Genomic DNA, 27011 nt, shown 5'->3' on the forward strand with positions numbered 1-27011 from the left:
ATTATTATGTTGGTGTAATTTGGCACATCAGAGGTATTGTAGCGCCATCCCTGTGATAAGACAGAATCTTCAGGTCTCAGGAAGGTGAGCGAATCAATGTTCAACACACCCTATTAAGACTTGACACCCGCACTTTATCATCACTAAAGCAATTGCATATTCCTATTCCTGCAGGAGGGATGGGGAAATCCATCTCCTGCAAGGACAGTGCCTTTAATAAATAGTGCATAGAACACAGGCACAAACTCTCCCTCTTTCACCTGACCCTCCACCCCCTACCCCCCTCTCTCTCCCTCTCACACAAGAAAATTGTTTTATTTCCTTTTAGTCAATCTGGCTAATGCAAAAATCATGTATGTCTGTCTTTAAATATTTAATCCTAACAGCAGCAAGATTGAAATACAACGTTGAAAAAGCATTACTCCTTCCATCCAGAAAGGTACGAGAGAGAGAGGGAGAGAGAGAGAGAGAGAGAGAGAGAGAGAGAGAGAGAGAGAGAGAGAGAGGGAGGGGGCAAGGCAGCTGCTCTGCAATGTCAGAAAGAGAGAGTGGTAGCGACAGGGAGAGATGGAAAAGCGGGGATGAAGGGACTCGGGTTTTTTTTTCCTTTACTATTTTGTTGCCACGCACTCCCAGCTCCCGGAGTTGGAGGCTGCATTAAAGCACAGTTTGCGCTGGAAAAGTATACAACCACATACGACAGCTCTCAGTTTCTCTTCTCCGGCAGCAGCTTTGTTCTTTTGACAGAACAGGCTCAAACACACGGCTGGAGAGAAGCACTGTTGCTGCCTGGAACTTAGTGAGAAGAAACACAGCTCCATCACTGAGCCAAAGTGATGAATTTTGCATGCAAAAATGTATCTTGGGAACCACATGGCCCCTGGAGAGGAACGCACGCACAAAGAGAATTTCAATTCCCCTCGCCTTCAAGTATTCATTTTGCTTTCATGTTTATTGGTGGTTTTGTATGAACAAGAGAAGTCTAGTAAAGCTACATTTGTTTGATTCCTCAGAAAGTATAGATGTGTATTATTATTGTGTACTTATTTATAACAAAAACTTTAGATGAAGCCCATAAACTGTGATGAAGTCTTTAATATGATAAGAGTCCGGCATAGGCTTAACTTTGAGAAACTTTTTTAACTCACCACAGAGAAGTCCTCCACTGAGCAGTTCTGTCCACTGAAGTTGCAGCTCTTGAGCATCTCTTCCAGCTGATGTCCTGTCCTGTTGAAGATGTCCTGCATGTCAGGGGCAGGATACATTAAATCATGGGGTTTGTGGCCATCCTTGTTTTTGGGGGGCAGCCCAGTCAAGTTAGCCAGGTGGTAGATGTCGGCGTCAGTGAGCGCGGAGAAGCGAAAGCGGTTGATGTTGCAGATGGTCACAGCGGGGAAAACCATCTCCGGGGTCGCCTCTTCATTCAGAGACGTGACGTGAGGGTGCTCCAGGTAAGAGATGGCACACTTGGCCGCTTGGTATAGAAAAAGCGCCAGGGAAGTCAAAAAGGCGAGAGCCCAGAGAGTCTGCCGGATGCCCAGGCGACCAGAGACAAAGATGTGATTAATCCCATGGAGAGAGCTGGAGTTGGCAAACCCGGCCAAGTCCTTAACCGGAGGTGTGCAGCTCTCCTCGATCAGGCTTTCCTTGTCCCCATCCTGTTTGTTTTTCTGCTTCTCATCCTCCTCTGCAAATTTGATTTTGCAAACAAATTCGATAGGCATGGGGGCAGCCAGGTCTGCGTTTAGGGTTTTGTTTTTGATGGCAGCTTTCAGCCCTTGAACCACTTCCCTCCTACTTCCTCGGCTTTGGTCCTCTGAGCAGGGAACAACTCCAGAAAGAAGAGGAAAAGAGAGGAAAAGAGAGGAGAGAGTTAGCTGCTGCTGCCGCTGCTGCTGCCTCTACTGTGACTGATAGTGCTGCTGCTTCTGCCGCCGCGGCTCCCAGTGACTCAAGCGCTGATGTTGCTGCTGCTGCTGCTGCTGCGCTGCTACTGCTCTGACTGCTTGTCTCACTACTTGATCAGCTCACACAGTCTCGCTTATCAGCAGTAATACAGCTGTCAAATAAAAAAAAACACCCTTGCACACTGCCTCAGACCCACGTATGAAAATGCAGCATTTTCAGTCGGACTAAAATAGGCACAGGGTACTTAATAATTCATGAGAAGGTAACCTTGTGATTATTTCCTCCTCACTGGCGCGAGTCGTAACTTCCCCTGGTCATCCCAGTGCTTCCCGCAGACTGCCCCCCCACCCCCCATCCTGCATAATCCACTTGTTTGGACCCGCTTCCAGTTCTTGACCTGAATAAAGTTGGTGTCAAAGGTTGTGCTGAACATCCGGTGTTTGACGCGCAGGGGGGTCAACACATTTTAAAAGCCACCCCCAATAAGGTCTCTAGAGAATGCCTAATTGAAACAATAATGAGGGGTGTGAGAAGTGGAATTGAGCACAAGGGACTGCTGGCAATCAATCTTGTCTTTGCAACAAAAAAGTAGAAGACCATTGATCGAAGGAACGTGTCTGTCAGAGATTAAGAGAGGCAGTGCAGCGGGGTTTTCTTATCAGGAACTAATGGGAGCATCACAGTAACGTGCACGCATTTGAATCAGTGAATGCCTCTTGATCTGGACCCTGACGCTGCTAAAGATGTTGAAATAAAGTATTGATCTGACTCTGGCCCCATCCTTTAAAGTGTGCATCTCAGTGCTGTTAATGGCTCTTTTCCAAGTTGCCAAACAAAATTATGCAAATGCTAGGCAAAAAAGCGAGAGCCCTAATGCATGTTATTCCCCTTTAAATGGAATTAGTCATGCAGGTCACATTCTCATCACAAGGGGCTGGGACCTCTAGAGAAAAGGCATATCTAAAAGTGAATTCAACTGCCACACACACACACACACACACACACACACACACACACACACACACACACACACACACACACACACACACACACACACACACACACACACACACACACACACACACACACACACACACACACACACACACACACACACACACACACACACACACACACACACATACACACACACACACACACACACCAGAGAGACGATCAGAAACATGAGATCACTTAAAAGAGTGTATAAGGGTCAAAAGAAATCCCTCTTGATGGTCTGGTAACTAAAAGGAAATGTATGTCATTCTAAATCACTAAATAAAAAATACAATTTAAGAACACGATATAAATGAAATGCAACCTTTTTAAGGAAACTTTTCCCTAAAGGATTATCTACAAAACAAAATGTCCCTACTGCCTATTTCCCTTTAAATATTTTTGGTCATAGCAGTGACTCAGACATTTGGTTTTTATACGTTTGTTTATAGGGGTGTGTTTTGGATGGTGTGTTGTTCTGCTAGATAAACAGAGATATCTAGGATATTGCCTTTACTTGATGGAAGCGAAGCGCCCATGGTTTAGCTATGCCTCTGGCAGGCTATGAGGTCTGCTAACCACAGAGTGTTTTATGTAGTCACTCCCAGAGGATGCTGGGCTTATTTACAGTCTCACAGAGGAAATGAAAGCTCACAGTCCACGCCATGACTAAATACCAAATGTGAATAAAAAACACGCAGGCACATCTGGCACATGAAAACCATTCAAGGAGTGCATGGCATTATGTTTGTTTGTCAGAGCCAATAACACTCTAAATCCCAGGCCTGTTTTGTGTTTGGTGCCCTAAAAATGAGATTCAATGGATTAAATGCCGCTGTCCTTCAAGTTATTTTCCACACTGTCTAATTTTTAAGGAACGTTTACAATACAAATTCTTCAGCAAGTTTTTTAATATTTATGGCTTCAAGGTCACTTCTGACAAAACTATAGGTGGTATGAATTCAAATTGAATGCAGTATGTTAATGCCATGATCCGAGTGCTTTTATTCTTTTAAAATACAAGGCTCCTCTGTGAATGAAAATGCTCTAGAGAGGGATAAAATTGGTCTGCTTATTATAGAAGTACTTGGAGATGTCCTCCCTAAGAGAAAAGGCTGAACGTTTCCTCATCTCGTCCAAAAGCTCCACCTATTGGACATTTCTGTGGTCAACTGTTGCTTCTGTAAAATCAACTACGGACATTTAACAAACAATCAGTTTACCGTTCAAAACATGTAATAAGGATGGTTTAGGGCAGAGATATCCAACCACAATCAAAAAAACATTGAGCATCATCAATCAATTTTTTGGTTTGTAGATATTTTCACAAATAAAATAGCACATTTTAACCTGAATCTAAAATAAATGTTATAACTCAGTAACACCACAGGGGAGGATAAAACAATAGAAATAAACTTCAAAGCCTCAAATTCAAAGAAACTTTAGAAATAATCAGCCACGGAGACCCGTCCTGAAAGTTTTATCAGAAATACACCCCCGAAACAGGGATTATTTCAGGTCACGGAAATAAGGTAAAGGGACTTAATGTAGACCCTTGTTCCTCTAATCAGGACACGGGAAGGTGCCTTTTATAAACGTGGGAGACGACAGACATAACTACAAATGTACCGGATTTGTCAAATTGTGATTGTATAATACACACATCGAATGATATAGTCAAGATACAGGAACACACACTTTGTGTTTTTACTGAACTTTTTGTGGGGGCTACTTCCAGGGGACCCCAGGAATGTGAACAAACCATGGATGTATAAAGACAACTGGATACGGCGTCTGAGGCAGGGCACTGTCCATTCCCTACGAGAGTTACTCAGTGGCACATGAAGCCCAGAAAGGAGGGAATGTAGATTCAGAAACTATCCACCTCATTCGGGGCCTTTAACTTATTGAGCGTGCGCACTTGAGTTTGTGTGTGCTGGGTAGTTTATTTACCTCATTGGTCTTGCTGATTTACAGACATCTCTGTCCCAATGTTAGTGGGAAAAAGTATTTATTGGCCCAATGACGTCACAGAAGTTGTAGTACCACTGTTTAGCAACTACAGCCATTCCAAAAATGTGCTTCAACGGCACATACACTTCCTGGGGGCTTGGATCAAACATGACTTCAGAGAAAATGCAATGGCTTATTAATATGTTGTTGTCTAATAGTTGCACCTGTTTATGCTACTGTATGTTCGTCCTGCACAAGATATTAGGCGTGTCTTCTATATTTCACTGTCCAGCTGGCTCAGTTACATTTCTGGCTTCCAAGTTTCTGTTCCATACATGTACCCCACATTCAGTTAGTGATGTTTTCAAGTCCTGCTATAATTGGATTGTGCTGGTGTCTGCTCAATATTCTATCATTGTTTGTTGTAAACTACAGGATTTCAAGGGGTGGATTTGGAACCTTTGCTTTATAAAGAGCAGCATCAGCTAAGAAATCAACTCTGCCCTAGTCCTGAAGACTAATATCATATACCCATGTAAGATGGAAAGCATTGTTTGAGTAGAACGTTGTGAGATAAACCTGGAAAAGAGCTACCTTAAAAATGTATTTGTATTCTATAGGACAACAGAAACACTCAGTGTGCAAAGTGTTTAAAAACAATTAAAGGAGGAACTTAGGAAGGATTCTGTTTCTATGGCAATGCATGCTCTTCCACATTTATCAATTAAGAGTCAAAAGTATGTTTCCTGCGGGTTCCTCTTTTTACATTATGAGAGAAAGGGCGCTCGTGGCAACATGTTGATGGATGTTTGTGACTGTGAAAGTTGCGATACTGGGGACACTTTCCATATTTTTCGACTTAAAAACACAGCGTCTCTGAAAGCAAGCATGCTAATAATAAAACAGCAGATTCGAAGTGTAGTGCCACACTAGCAGATGTTCTTTTTTTACCCAAGATATGCTTACTATCTTTACATTTTCTGTTAAAATTGCATTTAGTACAAATTTGGATTTAACTTGACATTATTTAACTGATTAGATAGTTCAAAGGTATGTCAACAAATATGGATTAAAGGTTTGAACATTTTAAAATAAATAAATACATTTCAGGACAAATTGTGGTGATTTTGCATAGAAAAGTCACATGTCTCGAACTGTCTTGAATTATTATTGGATTATTTTAAGAAATGTGTGTTGCTGTAAAGGAGATATCATGAAAGGCGCTGTCTGCAGAAGTTATTTACTGATGATGTGCTGGAAACCTGTTGGCTCTAATATGTAATTGCAATGTGATAAAATATCTATCAATATTTAATCTCTACTTCCTGCTTTTTTGGAAATTCTGGCGCATGTCCTTCAAAAAGCTGCTGACAGGGGTATTTTATGTCATCAATAAACACTGCAGTTACAACTTTGAATGTGAATAACAAATGACATTAAAACTGTCAGCATTCAATTATTAGTAGAGCTATCTGTGCGCTGCAACTCATTCCCGAAGGTGCAGCTCCGAGATAGGCCTGCTCGCTGATAGAGTTGAGGTTGGCTTCCCACAGATTTGGTGCAGACAGCTAAACTTAAAGACTTGCACGTGTGTAATTTTTATTTGACAGGTATTAATGTGTTGATAACAAATAATGAAGACTCGATGCCACAGAGGCTGTTGCCACCTCAGCACTAACACAGGCGGGTATCTGCGGTCAACAGAGAACCTGGCTCTGTGGAGCCGGCAGGGGAAATGTCATATTTGCATAAAGGCCACAAAATATTGTATTTCTTGTTTTTCTCAATGTTTCATATTTGATGGTGCGGAGGCTGCAGACAGAAGGCTGATATTTGCTCTTTTTTTACATAAGCTAACATAAGAGAGCTCAGAACACAGAGAAAACTCTGGATTGACCCGTCGCTCTCTAATGAGAAAATGTACTGAAGGCTAATTGAGTGAATTAACTCAATAATGTCTTTGTTTATAAAGCTGTTTATTGCTCTCTTCTTCTGTATCTGCATTTAATAACTAGATCCAGTTTTGGGCTTGATAAAGGACTGTTTGGGTTAAAACAGTGCCCCTTTTTTCATATGCAACTTTTCCCTTTATTAAATTGATGTAAGCGTGTCACCTAAATAAATGTTATTGCTTTGGGAAGAGCTTTGTATGCTGAAGGCTTTTCAGTCTTATTCACAAGACATGTCTGTGTACAATAGTGCATATAAAAGAGTACTGCACAAGATGAACATAATACCTAAATATCTTACTTATTTCAAGCCATACCTATACTCATACCAATGTCATTTTTCAAGGCATTCAACCAGTCGATCTCTCCATTTATATGGAACAACAAATCTGTGCGTATAAGGAAATAATTTATGGAGAGACCAACAAGTTGTGGTGGACTATCACTACCAAACCTCCGTTCATATAACTGGGCTGCGAATTTAAATGCCATCTCTCTATGGTTAAAAGACTGGAATGGCACAACCCCTGCGTGGCTTCAGATTGAATTAGCCACAAGTAGGCCACACGCACTCCCTGCCTTACTCTGTGCATCTTTACCAACAATAGTGAATAGTGTGAATGGAAATGTAATTGTAAATCAATCTTTGCGCACCTTAAAACAATTCAAAAAAAGTCTGGGCATCCAAAATATTTCTATCTACTCTCCAATAACTAATAACCATCTTTTTCAGCCACCTCTGTTAGACAAGGGCTTTCAGACCTGGCAAGATAGAGGTAACTATAGCATAAAGGACTTGTACATTGGCAACACCTTTGCCAGCTTTGAACAGCTGTCAACAAAATTTCAACTGACAAATGCAACATTTTTTCGTTACAAATCAGAGATTTTGCGCGTAACAAATTCACTAGTTTTCCAGACTTTCCTCCACTATCCTGTTTAGACTCTTTGTTAAAGGTTAATCTATTACATAGAGGTTGGGTCTCAATGATTTATGCACAGATCATGAACACATTGAGTCCCTCTGTTTCTCATATAAGGGAAGCATGGACCAATGATACTGGGATTCCACTCTCTGATGAAGAATGGGAGACGGCCCTTTATTGGGTGCATGTGTCCTCTATTTGCTCAAGACATGCACTAATACAATTCAAAGTCTAACATCGCTTACACTATGCAAAAGTTAGACTTGCAAGAATATTCCCAGGTATCGATCCTATATGTGACCGATGCAAACAGGCCCCTGCGACCATCGGTCATATGTTGTGGTCTTGTTCAAAGCTTACTGAGTTCTGGAACTCTTTTTTTGATACAATTTCCCAGACGTATAATTACAATATCCAGCCTTCCCCTTTAACGGCCATCTTTGGTATTACACCATGCCTAGATGACTCACATCCACCAGCATACCTGGGTCATTGCTTTCTCCTCTTTGTTGGCTAGGCGTGCCATTCTTTTTAAATGGAAGGATTCAATGCCCCCAACATACAGTCAATGGATCAGAGATATGACGCAAAATATAAAACTGGAGAAGATTAGATGTACCCTGAATGGCTCTATCAGTACATTTTATAAAACATGGGATCAATTTACTCAATATGTGAGTATATTGCTGGCCTGGAACTGTAGTTATATGCCGTCATTGTCCATGTGCTGTTGATCTGTCCTATTCATGTTGGAATATGAGATGCCCTTTATTTTTATTTTCGTTTTGTTTGGTTTTGTCTTGTGTTTTAAAAAAAAATGTTTAATCAATATTTATTTATTTTATTATTGTTTCCCTTATGTCTGTCTAGTAGCGTGTCGTGAGAGAGGTCTGTTTTTAGTGTTATATAACGTTATACAACTGTGAAAATGTAATCTGATATCTGTTTAAAATCACCATAAATAAAGTGGGGGAAAAAAAAAGAGCACTGCAAATGCAACAAGACATTTATGACATGGAAGTGCCCACCAACACAATCCCACTGAAATCCCTGCTCGATGGTTATTTCTGGAGCAAACCACAAAAAAGATCAGACTTGTACAAGCAGCTGATGAAAGCCATTCTCAATGCAGAGCTGCCTGTCACATTTCAAAGGAGTATGTATAATGACAGGATGATAAGTTATGGCCGTGTCTTACAGTGTGATACAGGAATGACTCTTTTTTAAGACTAACCCAAAAGTTAGCATCGTACTGATTTGTCGCCAAAAAGACCATTTTCCATTCAATTCCAGAAAATAAGCTCTGTGACGAACATATTTTAATCATACTTATTGATCCGGAAATAATTCAGATTATCTTCTTTTATGATAATACAATTTCAAAAGCACAAATTCTATTGTCTGAAGTCAAAAGCAACCATTAGGGCTAGAAATGAACTAGACCACAGTCGCATGATTTCATGTGACCCATTTAATGACATATTTTAAGTCGGAGACAAAACTGAAATCTTAAACTTGTGTTAACCATAATCATCCCTCATTATAATTAATATTAACTTCCAGACGAAGGAACAGGAAGTGCAATAATTCCAACTCATTCGTGGATTTTAGAACTTAATTTATGAAACAATTTGCATGCTTATTTTGATTTTTCATTATAAACAGAACACAGACCCCAAAATTTCACATGCATCTGCCAAAATGATATTCTCAATAACACGTAACAGATCGCCCGCTAGACCACCCTGCTGCTTTATAGTCCTCCATTTAGCTGTAGTTACAGAACAATCCGCAGGGCTGGCTTCACTGTACATTACTGAAATCATTCCACTACCTTTATCAAGGGACTATACGTCCCCTTTAATGTGTATTAGCATAGTGTAGTGTGTATAATGTGGATTTATGTGCTCTGTGTCCTGCTGCGACGATATATGTATTTATACTTACCAAGGTAAGTGTGTAAGTGTATGGCAAACTGAGCGCAAATTGAAAATGCATTTCCTATAATATAAATCAATAAGAAATGTTTAATACAAAATTAACATTTAATTTGTATGGCAATATAGGTAACCATGACTACAACAAAGTGGTATCATTTTTTGTCCAGCACTGCTTGGCTGTGCTCCCCTCAGATGGTTAGTGAACATCATGGCTTTAATCAGGTCATGTGGATGACACAGTGTTTACGACTCTGTACATAAGCCAAGAGCATATGTAATTATCACTGTAGTGTTATGAAGTCAAAAGAAAATGTACAGTATAAGTATGAGCATGAACATATTATTCTGTAATCATATCTATCTTTGAAACACAATGACCATTTAACCCGTGGCAGAGAGAGAAGCATGACACTCACGTGCCAATGTTTACGGTAAAGCAAAAGTGATGAAATATAACTGGCTACCAACTAGGTGGTTCAATAATTGAGGCAAATATGTAAAGTAAAAACATTTCCACTATCAAAGCAAGCAGAAACGTTATGTAAATTAAACAATGGCTCCTGACATGGATCAACACATGCTTGTTCAAACGTAATACAATCTATATCTTAAAATAACAAGGAGAGTAGAAGAATAACACTGACTAGAGAGAAATGACCATGTGAGGATTTAGACCTGTTTTTGCTGTGTTAACTATAGTGGCGTTGTTCAGATTTGGCTTGGTCAGAGATATGGAAAACTAAATCATCCATTTTTTCATAAGAAGCAGGTAATTGTTGTTCTAAATGTTTATATTTGGGATTGGACTGATTCTACTGTTAAACTACAGAAGGGAATATTGAATACTCTCACCACTTCATTGCAATTTCAGAACACTTGAGTTTTACAGTAGCTTTAATCACTATGAAAATGCTGAAAAGACTGGTGTACCTTGCTAGGTATCATATCAGCATGCATTAATGCTGAGAGTGGACATGGTGTGGTCCAGTAGCTTAGTTCAGGCTTGGTGAGCACACATTCTGCTATCATGTTATAATAGCAGATGAAAGTCAGAGGTTCCACTTCCCAATAAGTGCTCTCATTATTAAAGGTTGTACTATCTTTTGATGGCCCATATGGGTACTTATTTTTCTGTGTATGTAAGGACACACTGCCCAAAGGGAAGAGAAAAATAAGGGAAGCTTGTGCAGTGGAGTGAAGAATTGCCATGCTTTGCACATGAGCGCAAAGAGCAGGGTTCAGTGAAATTCTTTTTCTAGCCTTGAGGACCACTTCTCTTCAAGTCCACTATGTATCATATTACTCATACACACCCTCAATATTTGAATGTAAAAACAGAGAAAAAAAGTAAACACTGAACGTGACCTCAGTGTCACTTCTCCAGAGACCTAAAATATGTGTTAGAACATGGAGAGTTACATTTGGCACCAATATGTCTTATTCCTGTTGCCTGATGAATGTCAATCATTTCTACAGAACACTTTGCAACTACATTTCAATGTACATTCAATGTACATGTGAAATTATTGACCTAAAAAGCGGATTTCAAAAAGTTGGCTGCTAAAAAAGGGCATCCAATAATCGACTTCTGAAAAAGTGAGGATCTGCGTTAACAGCTGAAGGTCACAGCAGCAGAAACTAAGGCGAGACTTCGCTGCCTCCTCCTGAAGTGCACATTTTAGTCCTCAAAACTGATCCGGCATGAAATATAAAATAAATGTCCTTTTTCCGATTAGCAAGTGGAACAAAAGCAAAATGTCACCAGTAGAATCTTTTCTGAACAAAAAAGCCATTCATGTGAAACATCTACACTATAGGTAGATAATTATAAATAATACATTTCTTACAGCCTCCAAATAAAAAATACCTCCGAGAGGTCATGTTGTGAGGTGGGGAGGGAACACAATGGGTAGCTATTGAGGAGCACCAAGGCAGTCGAAACCTGTGCACGTCTCCGACTGAATATGATGGCTTTTGGTCAGATGTTTGGAGAGATTGCTCATATTTCCCTGCTTAGGCAAAAACACTTGTGGAAAACGAGCATTGTCCACATTGAGCCTTATTGATTGTACCTATCCTCTTGAACGCTCCGTTCTCTCCGCCATCGTCACCGGCAGATCTGCAGCGAGAGAGAGAGGCTCCACCCCCCGCACACAGCCGAGAGAGATCGCAATTGGAGTTAAGAGGGCAAAAATAATGATATTGCAAATTATTAACGGAATTGGTAGATACAGTAACGTTTATGTGGAAAAAATAAATAGGAAATCCTCTTTTATAGATATTCTTTAATTTCTCCAGTACCAATAACAAAACCGATAACGTCGGAGCTTAGCAATACAACAAGTATTTAAAAATGTAGACCCAGGGGGCCTTTTTAAAACTGGGTTTCGGTACCAATCCCTACCTCTGAACTTTACTTACTATATTAACTATTATATCATGTGAAATATTGTCAACTAATACATTTTTTTTTGTTAATGTTGGCAAACATCAGACAGAAGCAGTGAACGTGTATAGCCTAGGGATCACAGTGAGGTTGCCAGGTTTGGTATGCTTGTGCCAAATCCTGGGCCAACCGACCACATCTGGCAACCAGAAGTGCAGTTGCAGACACAAACCCATGAATGGTACAAAGTAAGAGAAAAAGGAGTGGTGTCATTCCATTCCATTAGGTGCAACATGGAATGCTGAACTTGACCTTTACTAAAACTGAGAGCTTTGCTGAGCCTTCATTTAGCTTGGATGGACTAACATGCTCACTCCTGAAGCTATGTATATGGCTCAAATTAGTTTGTCCATATTAACGATCATTTCTCCACAGAACAGATGTGACTGCCATAAAAGTATTACATTGGATATGATGTCTTTGAATTTAGAATGCAAAAGTGTATGTAATTACTGTTAGGAGGGCTTTGTAGAGAAGCATGTGATTACACGAGTGAAGTGATGAGGTTACACTATTATTATCATCATCTACCTGTTAGCATCTGATATCTTGATGCTGAGTGGGGACCTCATTACTGGACAGATGCTGATTTATTATTCTGCTCACAGCTTGTCAGTGCAGGACAGATGGGATGGGGGGGATGCGGAATGGGAAGCCTGGGAGGAACCGCTGACCCTCTTCCCCTCCCCATCAGCTGTACCAACAACATGCCACACGCATCACGGGCCCGACCCATCCTCTGCTCTGACAGAAGCTCACCTGCCCTCAAGCCCCTCAAAAACAACAAGGAGTGCTCCCCTGCCAGCTGTGGCTAACAGCCTGCACCAGCAGCCCACTGATGCCTGAACAAACTCTCCCCTAGCCACCGGGAGACTTCCTGTTCATTAGGGCGCTGACATTTTATAAACAATGGCATAAATAGGTAATGTTGGGGAATAAAATGTTCTGTGAGAGGAATAAAAAGTGAATCATAGATGTAACATACTGAGATGATTCTTGGTAGTACTCATAATACAAATTATAATAATAAAAGTTTAAATATAAACAAGATTACGTATATTAAATGGTTAGAACAAATACTATCAAATAAAACCAGACAAAGTCTTTATTCTAAGGAAGATAACGATACTGTAGTTTGCCTGCCTTATAATGGACAGTTAGATTTTAGGATGCATTTTAACACCTGGCCAGGTTATAATTAGGTTTGTCAAATAGTATTTAAACAGGGTTAAATCATGACTGTTACTTACTCAATGAAATAACCATTCAAACAAACAAACAAATAACGAGGCCTTAGACTGCAAAACTAATGTATATATTTTAATCGCCTGGTATATGAAATAAATGGGGTACCATTTTAGTATTGTACATTAATAAAGTTGGGAAATTTACAATAGGACGGTCAAGAGCAGTCAAGAGTAAAGAAACAAAACCTCAGAAATATTTATTTCTCGTAATTTGACTAAATTGTTTCTTTCATTCTGAATCATGTGTCTCGGTTATCAAAATAGACACAAATGTTTCACAGCTGATTGGTACTTTTAATAACAAACTAATCTAACTAATTAATAACAAACTAACAAACTTATCAGACTGAACTTTACATGGAAAAATTATAACAGCCATTTAATATTTTGGATGTATCCATAAAGGAACCCATCCAGTTTGAATGTGATTCTATGGTGTGTATTGAGTGTTTGCTGCAGTGTGCGTGTGTGAGTTCCAGGGAGGTGATTTAGCAGCGGGTATAAAAGGTGCATCCTGGTGCACTGATGAAGGTCACAGGCTAAAACGTTTATTCTTGTGTCAGCTGCTCATTAAATTGACTGAAGAGCCTTTGGCATGATCTGGTTGTTTTTTCTTTTTTTATGCAAACCTGAATCTATTTACTATCAGCTGTGCAGAACAGACTGCTTTACCGTCTCACTGAAGCCTGAACAAATTCTCTGTCTGCCACAAGAAGACATTTGACTGTGATTAAGCGCACATTAGGATTGCGAGGTTTTGTAAACAAATCTTATAAGTAGAATAAGGACAGCACGCAAATGTACTGAGTTTGTCTAATGCATCACAAATGAGTTTCCCCAGCTGAATATTAATCTGTTATTTTGAGGCAAGACTGTCTTGTTTTTGAGAAATGGAAAACCTTTATGCTTATTAGATTGCTTAAAACATTTCCCATCCACAGAATGCAAATCATGTGGCTGTTTAGAAAAAGTGAAAGGAAAACAGAGTCATCTATCTTTATCATAATGAATATAGAAAGCTTTCAAACGTTGTCAGGATTTGTTGAAACAGCAGGTCTCGCTGCAAAGTGGAGTCTGTCATCGCCTCTTGTTTCTGGAGGAACTGAAACTGTTTTGTGTGGAGAAGGTCTGATACTTGGATGGATGATGAAAGTTCCCGAGGCATCGACAGCCAAGTCCCAGAGGGAATCCTGACGCGAGATATTAGGACTTGAATAAATCATGTAATGTTGCTGTATCATCCCTGCCCTGATCAATCTCGCCTGATCGATACATCAGTCTTTGGTCATGATATCTGAGGGACAGTAGAGCTGGAAGCTGCTCATTAGCATCGCGGTGAATGATTGGCTGACAACGCGACTCGGTGGGGGCATGGGGGGCAATTATAGCAGGGGCAAAGAGGGGTGAAAAGCATAAATATTGCAAAAGACTCCCCCAATAATGGAATTCTTAGAGGCAGATCAATTTTACACTAGTTGGTAAGATTGTGCACAAGCCATCTGCTCTGCAAATTCTAGAGATGGGTGCTGCTCCTAATTTATTTCGAATAATACTCTGAGTCAGCTCCTTATAACAAAATCTGGCTATTCACAGTATGATGTTCAGTTATCTGACAACACCTGATATTGTTCAGTCCGTTTATGATGTTGCACGTCAATTCTTATTTTGTTCCGTGGAGCAAGAATAAAGAAAGCAATAATCCTTTTTAAAAAAAGTATTACCAAGGCTCCCTCGGTTAATCAAAGCACTCAAATAACAACACACCGCGCTACTAGTTGCTGATTATTTCATGCAACACTTGCTCACAGTGCAAACAAAGAGCCTAACTCTACAATCTCGCGCAAATGTATTTACTCAGTTTACTAATTGGGGAACATTAAGCATTTACTTTGTATCATTGTGTTTTTATTGTGGTGTTTATTTTACTCACCTTACAGGCAGCATCACTTTAAGGTGATGACATGCTTGTTGTTGGTTTTTCTGTAAATAAACTTGAAATTGACAGTAACATTTTCTTTTTTTTTACCTAGTTCCCATTTTGACAAATCCATACAGTGGGGCAAAAAAGTATTTAGTCAGCCACCAATTGTGCAAGTTCTCCCGTTTAAAAAGATGAGAGAGGCCTGTAATTTTTATCATAGGTACACTTCAACTATGAGAGACAGAATGGGGGAAACAATCCAGGAAATCACATTGTAGGATTTTTAATGAATTAATTGGTAAATTCCTCTGTAAAATAACTATTTGGTCACCTACAAACAAGCAAGATTTCTGGCTCTCACAGACCTGTAACTTCTTCTTTAAGAGGCTCCTCTGTCCTCCACTCGTTACCTGTATTAATGGCACCTTTTTGAACTCGTTATCAGTATAAAAGACACCTGTCCACAACCTCAAACAGTCATAATCCAAACTCCACTATGGCCAAGACCAAAGAGCTGTCAAAGGAGACCAGAGACAAAATTGTAGACCTGCACCAGGCTGGGAAAACTGAATCTGCAATAGGTAAGCAGCTTGGTGTGAAGAAATCAACTGTGGGAGCAATTATTAGAAAATGGAAGACATTCAAGACCACTGCTAATCTCCCTCGATCTGGGGCTCCACGCAAGATCTCACCCCGTGGGGTCAAAATGATCACAAGAACGGTGAGCAAAAATCCCAGAACCACACGGGGGGACCTAGTGAATGACCTGCAGAGAGCTGGGACCAAAGTAACAGAGGCTACCATCAGTAACACACTACGCCGCCAGGGACTTAAATCCTGCAGTTCCAGACGTGTCCCCCTGCTTAAGCCAGTACATGTCCAGGCCCGTCTGAAGTTTGCTAGAGGGCATTTGGATGATCCAGAAGAGGATTGGGAGAATGTCATATGGTCAGATGAAACCAAAATAGAACTTTTTGGTAAAAACTCAACTCGTCGTGTTTGGAGGAGAAAGAATGCAGAGTTGCATCCAAAGAACACCATACCTACTGTGAAGCATGGGGGTGGAAACATCATGCTTTGGGGCTGTTTTTCTGCAAAGGGACCAGGACGACTGATCCGTGTAAAGGAAAGAATGAATGGGGCCATGTATCGTGAGATTTTGAGTGAAAACCTCCTTCCATCAGCAAGGGCACTGAAGATGAAGCGTGGCTGGGTCTTTCAGCATGACAATGATCCCAAACACACCGCCAGGGCAACGAAGGAGTGGCTTCGTAAAAAGCATTTCAAGGTTCTGGAGTGGCCTAGCCAGTCTCCAGATCTCAACCCCATAGAAAATCTTTGGAGGGAGTTGAAAGTCCGTGTTGCCCAGCGACAGCCCCAAAACATCACTGCTTTAGAGGAGATCTGCATGGAGGAATGGGCCAAAATACCAGCAACAGTGTGTGAAAACCTCGTGAAGACTTACAGAAAACGTTTGACCTCTGTCATTGCCAACAAAGGGTATATAACAAAGTATTGAGATGAACTTTTGTTATTGACCAAATACTTATTTTCCACAATCATTTGAAAATTAATTCATTAAAAATCCTACAATGTGATTTCCTGGATTTTTTTTCTCATTCTGTCTCTCATAGTTGAGGTATACCTATGATAAAAATTACAGGCCTCTCTCATCTTTTTAAATGGGAGAACTTGCACAATTGGTGGCTGACTAAATACATTTTTGCCCCACTGTATGTGTTGAATGGTAGTAGTCATCACTTGTGATTTAACCGTATAAAAGTGTTTAAAAAAACAATTTCCTTATAAAGGTCATTTCAAATATAGCCACGTTTTTTTATTTGAAAGACCTTCTGACGCACAGAAGTAGGGAAAGCACGGGTAATTAATGAAGTGAATGATAAATGAATTAAGTCGATACTTTCTAATGCAAGTGTCTAGTCAGGGTTGGGGTTGGAAATGTTAAACTGGTTGACTAGGGACGGATAAGGAAACCCAACAAATACTCAACTCTGAAATAAATGTTTATATAATCCATATACATGTTGGTTAATCAGACTCAAAGACTAAATAAACCACCAAGAGAAGGAAACTCCTTCAGTTGGCATTACGAAAATACAACTTTTTATTTCGATAAAGAGCAATGATGAAACATCAAAGAAGAAAATAAAAGCAAACAGCATGAGTTTTTTGTAAATACCGACAGTAATGCTATGTAAGCAACTGCACAACCGTAGGAGACCACTGACTTACATTGCTTTTTTCAAGCTTCGGCATCAAAGAGTTTGCCTGACAGCTCTCACACTTGGGTTACTTTTAAAAAAAATCCAGACTTTTTAAATATAAAAACAGTGAGAAGCTCAGTGAAGAAGTGAATGAGGTCTATGGTTTTGTCGTTGTGTGGCATGGCATTATTTTTTTCGTTTTTCCAGGAAAACCGGATTAGAAATACTTCTTTGAATCTCTTTATAACTGCGCATGTTTGCATGACCTGCTGCCCCTACATACATAAAAGGTATAATCTATAAGAAAAACATTGCTGTTACAATGGCAATAGTCATACATTTTACAGTTACTTCATTATTTAGCAGTTTTTGTTGTAGCGTAGTCTGCCATTTTTGGACTGGATTTAAATTGCCTTCACAAGCAACAGGGATTAAGGAAAGGATGCATACAGGTTTTACTCTCTTGGTGGTATTATATTATAGCTAATTTGAAAGTTCAAGTCTTTGCTCAGAACATTTAAGCTCAATGACTATAACTATGATTTCTCAAATTAACTAGGGATACAATTGTAATAAAAAAAGAAAGTAAACGCTTAAGGGCGCATGGTCATATTTATTAAGTTCTGTTAAGTGCCATTGGAGGAATGTGACTGCAGGATTTTGTTCAGTTGTTGTATTAAGGTTTGTACCTCTGTACTTGGCTGACATTTATTCCAGCAAAATGTTGCCACACAGCTGGACTGTAAGCAGTCATTCTAGCATGAAAAACAAATGAAAAAAACAGCTGCAGGCTCACACATTGAGTCATATATTCAGTTCAGTTATGAGCAATCTGGATGTATGTTGATATTAATCAAGGTAACCTTTTTGTACATAATTAAAATCAAGTAACATAAGCTCACCCCAATACAAGAACTGAACTGAGGTTAATCATGTTTGTACTTTCTCCATTATGCTTAAATTAAAAAGTTATAAACACGTGTTGGGTGTTTCTATTTTAAGTTGCTAGTCAAATCCCTAAGATATATAGTTAGAATCATGGCATAGTCATACATTATGGCATTGTGTGTTCTATTCATGCAGCAGTAGATGAAGACTGCACATAGTGCAAGAACAAAATCATAAAACTTTATATATTACAGGGAGGATATAGTATTCATTTATAATTTGAGTATTATTAAAGTTAATTCTTTATGCTTTCCTTAATATAACATTTTAATCCCAATTTGGCATTAGCACTACAAAGAGACTTAATCCTTACTTTGTACTGTAGGACACTTGAGATGACTGTGTCTTTGACTTAGAGGTCAAAATTCACACAAAAAAATTGAATTTTCTCGCATAAAACAAATTGGCTTGAAATCAAAGGAAGATGAATACTTTTAATCTAGGAAACATTTTGCCTATGAATTAATAGAGGGTCTTTTGAGAGACTGCAACGCTAATAAGATCACCACAACGCATAATGGCATGTGACCTTTTACAGAGCTTTTGGCTTCACCTCCAGATTGGAACATTTAGCTGTCGCTGTGGCCAATTATTTCTCAGGTACCTCCTGTTGTGCAGGATAATAACACTTAATTAGCCAGAGAATGCAGGGCGGGTTCTCTCTTTTTCCCCCCATACTCCCTTTGCCTTTATCTCTCTGTTTTTCCCTGTCGGTATGCACCTCCCCGACAGGGTTTGACGTGAGAGTCAATCATGTCCACTCTACTGCCTCCACACTCACCTGCACAGTGAGGGGTCGTGGGCCTCTGCAGTCTGGCCTGGCCCTAATCAGGGTATTCACAGGTATCATGCTTTCAGGGGACGTAGAGGTCAGTCCAGCGGTGGGGGGAGGAAGGATGAGTGCCCATCTGCCCTTCTAGCCAAAACTACTCTCATCATCATCATCATCCGGCAGGGCAGAAACGTTAGAGGAGAGGTTAGACAGCAGTCACTTAAAATGCTGCGTACTCTGTCCCTCCAAACTGTGTCCCCTGAGGTTGCATGCAAGAACATGATCCAACTAAAACTGTTTTAGAAACATATTACAAATAATATAGTGAATGTTAACCCAATTCATAGGGCATTTTAACATGCTAACATTTGCATAAACATAACGTACATATGAGGGTGAAAGGAAATGCATACTAAAATATATCTGACGATGAAAAGTTACGTGACAGGCAAAATTAATAAAGTTTATCCTGGGAGGAACAAGAATGGCTAAACCTAGTTTCAAGGTGATTTATTCATTAGTTGTGGAGATATTTCCATCTGGACCAAAGTGGTGACCCAACCATTCAAGGCCCATGCTACACAGATAGTGAAAACTCTAACTATGATTAAGGATGTGAAGAAAAAAGCAACAAGTCTGAAGCTTGTAAAATGCCTTCATCACCTCCAGTGGTTGCATAATGACCGTAAGATGTCAGTCTTTTTTGATTAACAAAATCAATCATTGATGTACTTATCGTGCCTTCTGGTTCCAACTTTCATTCCTTTCTCTTAAATCTCATACCTTGGTTTGAATAATTGGTTGTCAGCAGAATGACCTGACACTTCTGATTTCTTTTGGTCATGGCCAGAGTTTTATAAAATCTAAATCAGCAAAGAAAACAGCAACGGGTGGTTGTCTAGACTAAATGTGACTTATTTTCACCTTGATGAAGCCAATTATAAAAGCCGCCAGTGTCCTGACACGCCTGTTAAGAAGATGATCCTACGTTCTTCCCCAAATAATTTGTGTCCACAAAGAAACCTTGAAACTAATAAATCTAAAAGACTCCTGAAAATTAGCCAATTACCCCTATGATAATGTGACCACTGCTTTGTTCGGACAACCAAGAGCCCTTGACTGATTTTGACCAAACAATAGTTTGAGCATCATATTCAGCCTGTTGAAGTGTTTCTCCCTGTGTGAGGTTTAGGGTTGCAAAATTACGGGAATTTTCAAAGATGGAAACTTTCCATAGGAATTTATGGGAATAAAAGGGAATTTATGGGAATAAACTGGGAATTTTCCAAATTGAAGGTTTGCTCTTCATAGGGAACTTAAATATAATTGGGGAAAATATATTTTAGCATAATCTTGACAAACAGATGCCATTCAAGTATATCCACGCCATTCCTCAACCACATCCACATAGCACACTGCTTACTGCATGTCTATTGAGACCACACCCCCTACAGGCACTGTGCATTCCTCCATCACATGCACATACCACACTTTTGAGCCCAAAGCACAAGACTATTGAAGCCACAGATTTGAACCTGTGGACTACACAAAGTGAAGTAAGGTTTGATCATATTATGGGGTAATATAATTGTTTTATGTTTAAATTGCAAATATCACATACAGACATATTCATCTATTAGATAGCTAGCTGATAACTTAAATGCTAAATAAGCCATAGCTAGCATCACTTCATTTACCATCTATGAGGCACTCTTATAAAGATGCTAGCTACCTCAAATGTGATGCTGTTTTTATCTGCCTCCTGCAAGATGTTTTGAAGATCACTCCAGTTGTTTAGCTAGCCTAACTATTTATATATCTGTTCATCCCATTGCATCAATTCCAAGTTAGTTCCCATAAATTTCCATAATTCCCATGGAATATTTCCAAAATTGCCCAGCTTAATTTCCCATGGAAAAGTACCGGAAATGTTCCGCCCCTTTGCAACTTTAGTGAGGTTCCTACGATTCTGTGGCATTTTCTGGAGCAAGGAATCTGTTACTTAACCTGCAACTGTATATTTATTTTAATATAACATAAATATTTGTTCTGTCATATAACAGTATTGGTATTGCATTGTTGTATCGCAGTCACCTACTAAACATTATTCATAAAATGATCACTTTTTGTCAGCAAGAATAGAAAGCAGTGTATAATTTTAGGCTTAGACTACCTTGGTTGTTCTCCATGTTTAATCTTACACTTTAACCCCCTTTGACAGGGTTTTTAGTTCATAATAGTTAACAGTTTGGTCACATAAAAAGTACTTGTGTTCATAATCCATGCTTTGATATCTCACTTCTGTTTAAGAAAAGCGGTCATAGTCAAGCGGTGTTTAAGTCAAACGTTTTTTTTAAAATAGTCCAAAAACCAATGGGTGATGAGACTTCCACTTCATATTTAGAGTCTATGGTATTTAGCCATTAACAGAAAAACTGCAGACCTACTGTACTATGCTCTTCTTGTAGAAACATTTCCTAGCACCATAGTAAATGTTTCTGGTAAAAGGCCACCAGTATCAGAATCAGGTCCATCAATTAGTTTTTAAAGGTCAAACCTACCCGTACATGCTGTAGAGCACAGTCTTGACTGCATGTTTCTTTCTATGTATTTGATAATTTTCAGGAGTATAGAGACATTTAAAATCCATCCTATCTCGTCAGCCAAGTCTGTGCTAAAAATAGGGCAAGAGATACCATAAATTGCTAAATAGGACACAGCATTTCCCCTTTTGATCTGGCCACAGTGAAAGTCAAAGCCTCGGCAAACTAGCTGATGTCTGTGTTCTTGGTCAATCATTGTTAAACTGGCAGACAGCCGGGCTGAGATCAGAACAATACAGCGGACAGTCAGTAAATGACTTCAGTCAGTCATCAATTCCCCAGAAAACTATGTGGGAAGTACAAAAGCTACCTAATTACATTTAATCTCGACTTTAGATGTAAAACAGGAGGTTAACATAATATCACTTAACCATCTTTACGGTTCAGTGATGCCAAATGACTAGGCTAATGAAAACCAGTCTGCCTCAATAACACTCTCTGACTGGTCATTTTTTGTGAGACAAGGCACTCTGGAAAATCCAATTTTCTGTGTGCTTGGTTTCTTTTTTATGTCTATTCACTCGTCATGTCCCACGTCAAAGAGATTATTATTTTTTCGCCATTTTCCTGCCTCTCTCTAAATCTATCATTTACAGCAGGTACAATACTCGGATAGGGCAGATCCTTTCTGCATGAGCTCACCTTCTGTGGCAAGGACTGGAAAGGGGATGGAGCAGAAGGAATATGTTCTGGGTTTTTGAATATGTCGTTGGCGTTATAATCTCAGGAGGTAAGACTACAATACAGACGAAAACAATGACATTAAGAATTTAAGTCATCTGGGGATCATGCTTCAAAACCTTCTACAAGCTATACTATTAAAAGGAAAAAAAAACAAAGCTTTAAACCCAACGGGGAATAAATACATAGACATAAACTCATGCTCAGTGTTCACGTCTCCCACTGGTTGCTGGTTGCCACATCACAGACATAGATCATGAGGAGTTATTATGGTTGTAGCTTGTAATGGGTCTGTACAGGTAATGGGAGAACGGGTCGAATGTGACAGACAAATGGCCAATTTTCTCTCCGACCTCTGAAGGCCTCTAATACTCCCCCATATGCTTTTTGCTCTCATAAGACACATTGCCAGACTCACTGTAGGCAGCATATTTCTAGTAAAAAGAACTATATGAAAGAAGATCTATCAGAAAAATAACACATAAAAAGCAAAGGCTTTGGGACACAGAATAAATTGATGTTGAAAACATTGTTTCAGATGTTGCTGTGAGCCTTGTCATACTCAGACAATTACCCCAACCATGTTTACCGAAGCCTTCCCAATACTCTACAGCCCCCCAAGGGCATTGAACATTGAACTGTACAACAAAGCTTATACCACCTACTGTAAACATGTTTATAAATAAATGACTGACCCTGAGGCTGACAGCAGTCAGTGTACAGATCCTAATGAAGCTTAATTAGGTTTTTAGGGCAAAACAAGGATGCTTTTGACCCTTTTAAAATTAAGAAGAGCATCGCTATTATCATTACCACTATTAACAGAAAAAACACAACATTACAAACCCCTTATCTGATCACTCTGCACACTACGCTGGGATACGGCTGCTTTAGGCTGTTATCTCAAACATCTTGAAGTGGCTCTTATATGAGTAGAGCTATTTATGCTACTTGAAGGAATAGCTCCACATTTTAGGGAATATGCTAACTTGATGAAAGCTAAATGTTAAGATTGAACTCTCAGGTCTTTATAGAAGACATGTAGCCAGTTATCCAGCTAGCTTAGCCTAGCATAAAGACAGGGACAACAGCGGACAAAAAGCAAAAACGGCACATTGTGATTTAACCAGCTGTTATATGTGGGACTAAGCAGTGCAATAAGCTTTAACGGTCAAGCAAGTGTGAACACATACAAAAAATGTTGCTCAGTTCTTTTGTTGCTCTCAATGTACGGACAGCTAAAACAAGGACAATAAACACAAATAAAAGTTAACTTGCATTTGACCGCGTAGTATAAATATGTAAAACATAATGAAATTGGAACTAGCAATAAAGACTGGCACATAACCCGCCCAGTTTAATATCCTTCAGTTTGTGTCGTAATTAACGGTTAGGTAGGTTTCCCTTTGCTACAAGTCTTTATGCTAGCTAGGCTAAATGACCACAGTTTTATATTTATCACATACACATGATCAGTCATTTCTGAACTCCCAATATGTTGAGCCATAAAAAGCTCTATGGTTTCACATTAAACACCTTGTAGCTCCTTATCATTATGAACTTGTCGAGTGCTTAAAACTAACTGTCGTGAAATAAAACTGTCTCTTTCCTTAAGCCTTATCGACCCTTGTTGGTTTTCCTCAGATAGCTTGAGTATGGCTGACCTTTCATGAGAAAACCTACTTTCTGGTATCATAGATTGCACTAAAAAAGAAAGAAGGGTCCCTGCAGACACCTTGTCTCAATAGTATTACAGCTGCAAGTTAAGCCTCAGGGGTTAATCTGCTATTTAGCAGCAAACAAGAACACATTGAGTACATTTCCACTCAATACAGTCCTCTGTAGGAAATGTTCAACTGGACTCTGATTATGTTCAAGGGCTCACACTTATGTTTGAACAAAAGGCTTTCTTTGCCAAGCTGATTTTCATTCTATGAATTATGCCATCACTGGCATGAGGGCGAGTGCTCCTGCCCTTTGAGCTGTGTGTGTGCCAAAGCTCCCTTATCATAATACCTTTCTCCAGTCCCTAAGCGGACACCTTCATGCCTAATTTTTACCCAGCAGGAGAGAACTTAAGAGGGCCAGATGACCCTAAGCATGCCTTTTTCATTCTCAATTCTTAGAGAGTTTCTGCAACATTGGACAACCCAAATGTGTGAACAAACATAATGTAGTGTTAATTGCTTATCTTTTGTGAAACTACCCTAGTACAGCAATGAATGACTATTCTTTAAATATGGAATGCAAACATTAATGAGTATACAGATTTCTTACGCATTTTTTTTAAATTCCATGTAAATAAAGGTAACATGCACAAAATACTAGTGTTGTGGCCTTTTATCATTATATACTGTACAACATGTTGTGCTTACCGTTGCTTAACGTTCCCTCATCATTAGTCGTGCCCCATTATTGACAGAAAATAAAAGATTAATGTGTTCAGAGCCTTACCTTGAGCATAAACCTCTCCAGTAATTCAATGTCCATTGCTTACAGGCTATTGGGCATGCAAGCAGAATACTAATGGCACTCCAAGGGACTCTTCGAAGTGTGCAGAGAAGCTGAGAAAAGTGAACAAGGCTTCATCAAGTAGTAAACAGCTAAATAAAAGTAAAAAACTAAATACAGCCTCAATAGGGTCATGGTTTGCCACGTTTCTATTAGGGATGGGGGAAATAATCGATACAAAATAAAATCGCTAAATTTTGCATGGCGATATTGTATTGATAGACTCAAAGTATCGATCTTTTATTATATAAACTATTCATATTGCAAATCCACATTAAAGTTTTTGTTAACAATTGCTTTTTCAATCAACTAAATGGTAATGGGCTTTTTCTTGTGCGGTCATGGCCATGGGTAAAGTCAGTGGGATTGGCAGAAAGTTAGTCAAAACAAAGATGGAGTCAGCAGAGAAGGAAATTAGAAATGTGCCATATCACAATATTTTGTATCGCAATACTTAGCATATCTTAGAATTGCAACACAATCGTATTGTGGTTAAAGTATCGCGATAGTATCGTATCGTGGGGACTCTGGTGATTCCCACCCCTAGTTTCTATGTTACTTTGGAGAATGTGATACTAAAATAGTATCACTAGATTCCCAAGTTGTTGGTGGTACTTGAGTCATTTAAAGTACTGTTTGATTAGAATCAGAATCAGAATTAATACTTTTATATGTCCCACAGAGGAGACATTTTCATTAGTTACAGCAAAAAGAGCCAAAGACAGCTTAATATTACTCCCAAGATACAAACATACAAGAATTACACAAAACACAAAAATAAACATATACATTAAGAATTTATGTCTGATGGTGGTTTGACAAATCACAAAACCAATGGATTGTTTATACACAAGTGATAATATTGGGAGTTAACTAATTGAAGTGGCATAATTCAGCCTCTCCAGATTCTATGCAACGTCTGTAGGATCGTATCTAATGCAAAGTGATGAGCGACATACTGCCTGTCACATGGAACCATAGATCAAGAGCCTGCTTCTCTCAATGACATGACAGCTGGGATTTTACGAATGAAAGAAGACTGTGTTGTGTCGGATATAGAACTTTGGTTTCCAGGGTCACAAGGTTCAAAAATAGCTACGCCATGTTTTACATAAGGCCAGAGGGGAAAAACAGATGCTCCAGAATGTGCAAAAGAACATAAATAATCAGCCAGTAATAAGTAACTGATCCTATATTTACTCTATTTATGAATCCTGTGGCTTAATTAACATTCACGATTTGCTGCTGGTTGTCCACTAGGCAAAACCCACAAACACAGGTGATTCACTGGTGTATGCTCCGAAAAAAGTAATTGTTGAGGAGGGGGGAACATATTTAATTTTGACAACTCAAACTTTAAGCTGCAACCCTGTCTCCTAGAAATGACATGAGGAAATGTAATTGCTCATTGGCTTAGGTTTAATTGCAAAATGTGCTCTTAAATGTTGGGCTTATAAAACGTACCTGGGAACCTTTGGCATGTGAGAATAGAAAACGCATCTGATGGTTTTAGACAGAATATGCACTGGTAAATTAGTGAAAGATTATGTCTTTGTTTACATTTAAATGTCAAAACCTGGAAGCTATCTTTAGATTAACTGTTCACTAAGGTTTGTGATTCTCTTTTTTGTTATTTTGTACGAATAGAAAAGACATGCACCAGGTTCACTAAACTAAACATGTAAAATCAATGTTCCAGCCCTGATCAACTGATGTATTGTGGTAATAACAGCTGTAGTGAGCTCACACCCTGCTTTAGGTTAAATGCCAAGCTGGACTGGTTGTGTAGACAAAAAACCTTTCATGGTAGTATTATTTACGATACCTCAAGTTCCTGTTTTCTACAACCCCACAACAAGTTTCAAACAGAGAAAAACTGTAATAAAAAACACAAATCAAATGAGTGTGCTCATTGTGCTTTCTAAACTGAAAATAATATCTGATCCAATTTTATACCACTTTGAACTGCTCACTTAAACCTTGGA

The 27011-nt window shown here is 39.2% G+C and overlaps 1 protein-coding gene across 2 annotated transcripts in view; it reads right to left on the reverse strand.

Annotated features, from left to right (window-relative positions):
• Window positions 1-27011, reverse strand: part of asic4a (acid-sensing (proton-gated) ion channel family member 4a) — a 164582-nt gene that overhangs the window by 73589 nt on the left and 63982 nt on the right. The window contains exon 3 of one of the 2 annotated variants that reach the window (XM_063888610.1): window positions 1149-1816. In XM_063888610.1, coding sequence (XP_063744680.1) covers window positions 1149-1724 — 576 coding nt within the window. In that variant the 5' untranslated portion in view covers window positions 1725-1816. Of the gene's footprint in view, window positions 1-1148; window positions 1926-27011 lie in introns of those variants that run through there. The other variant, XM_063888611.1, reaches the window with a different exon arrangement.

The sequence above is a fragment of the Eleginops maclovinus genome, chromosome 7 (genome assembly GCF_036324505.1).
Source record: "Eleginops maclovinus isolate JMC-PN-2008 ecotype Puerto Natales chromosome 7, JC_Emac_rtc_rv5, whole genome shotgun sequence".
Taxonomy (NCBI): Eukaryota; Metazoa; Chordata; class Actinopteri; order Perciformes; family Eleginopidae; genus Eleginops; species Eleginops maclovinus.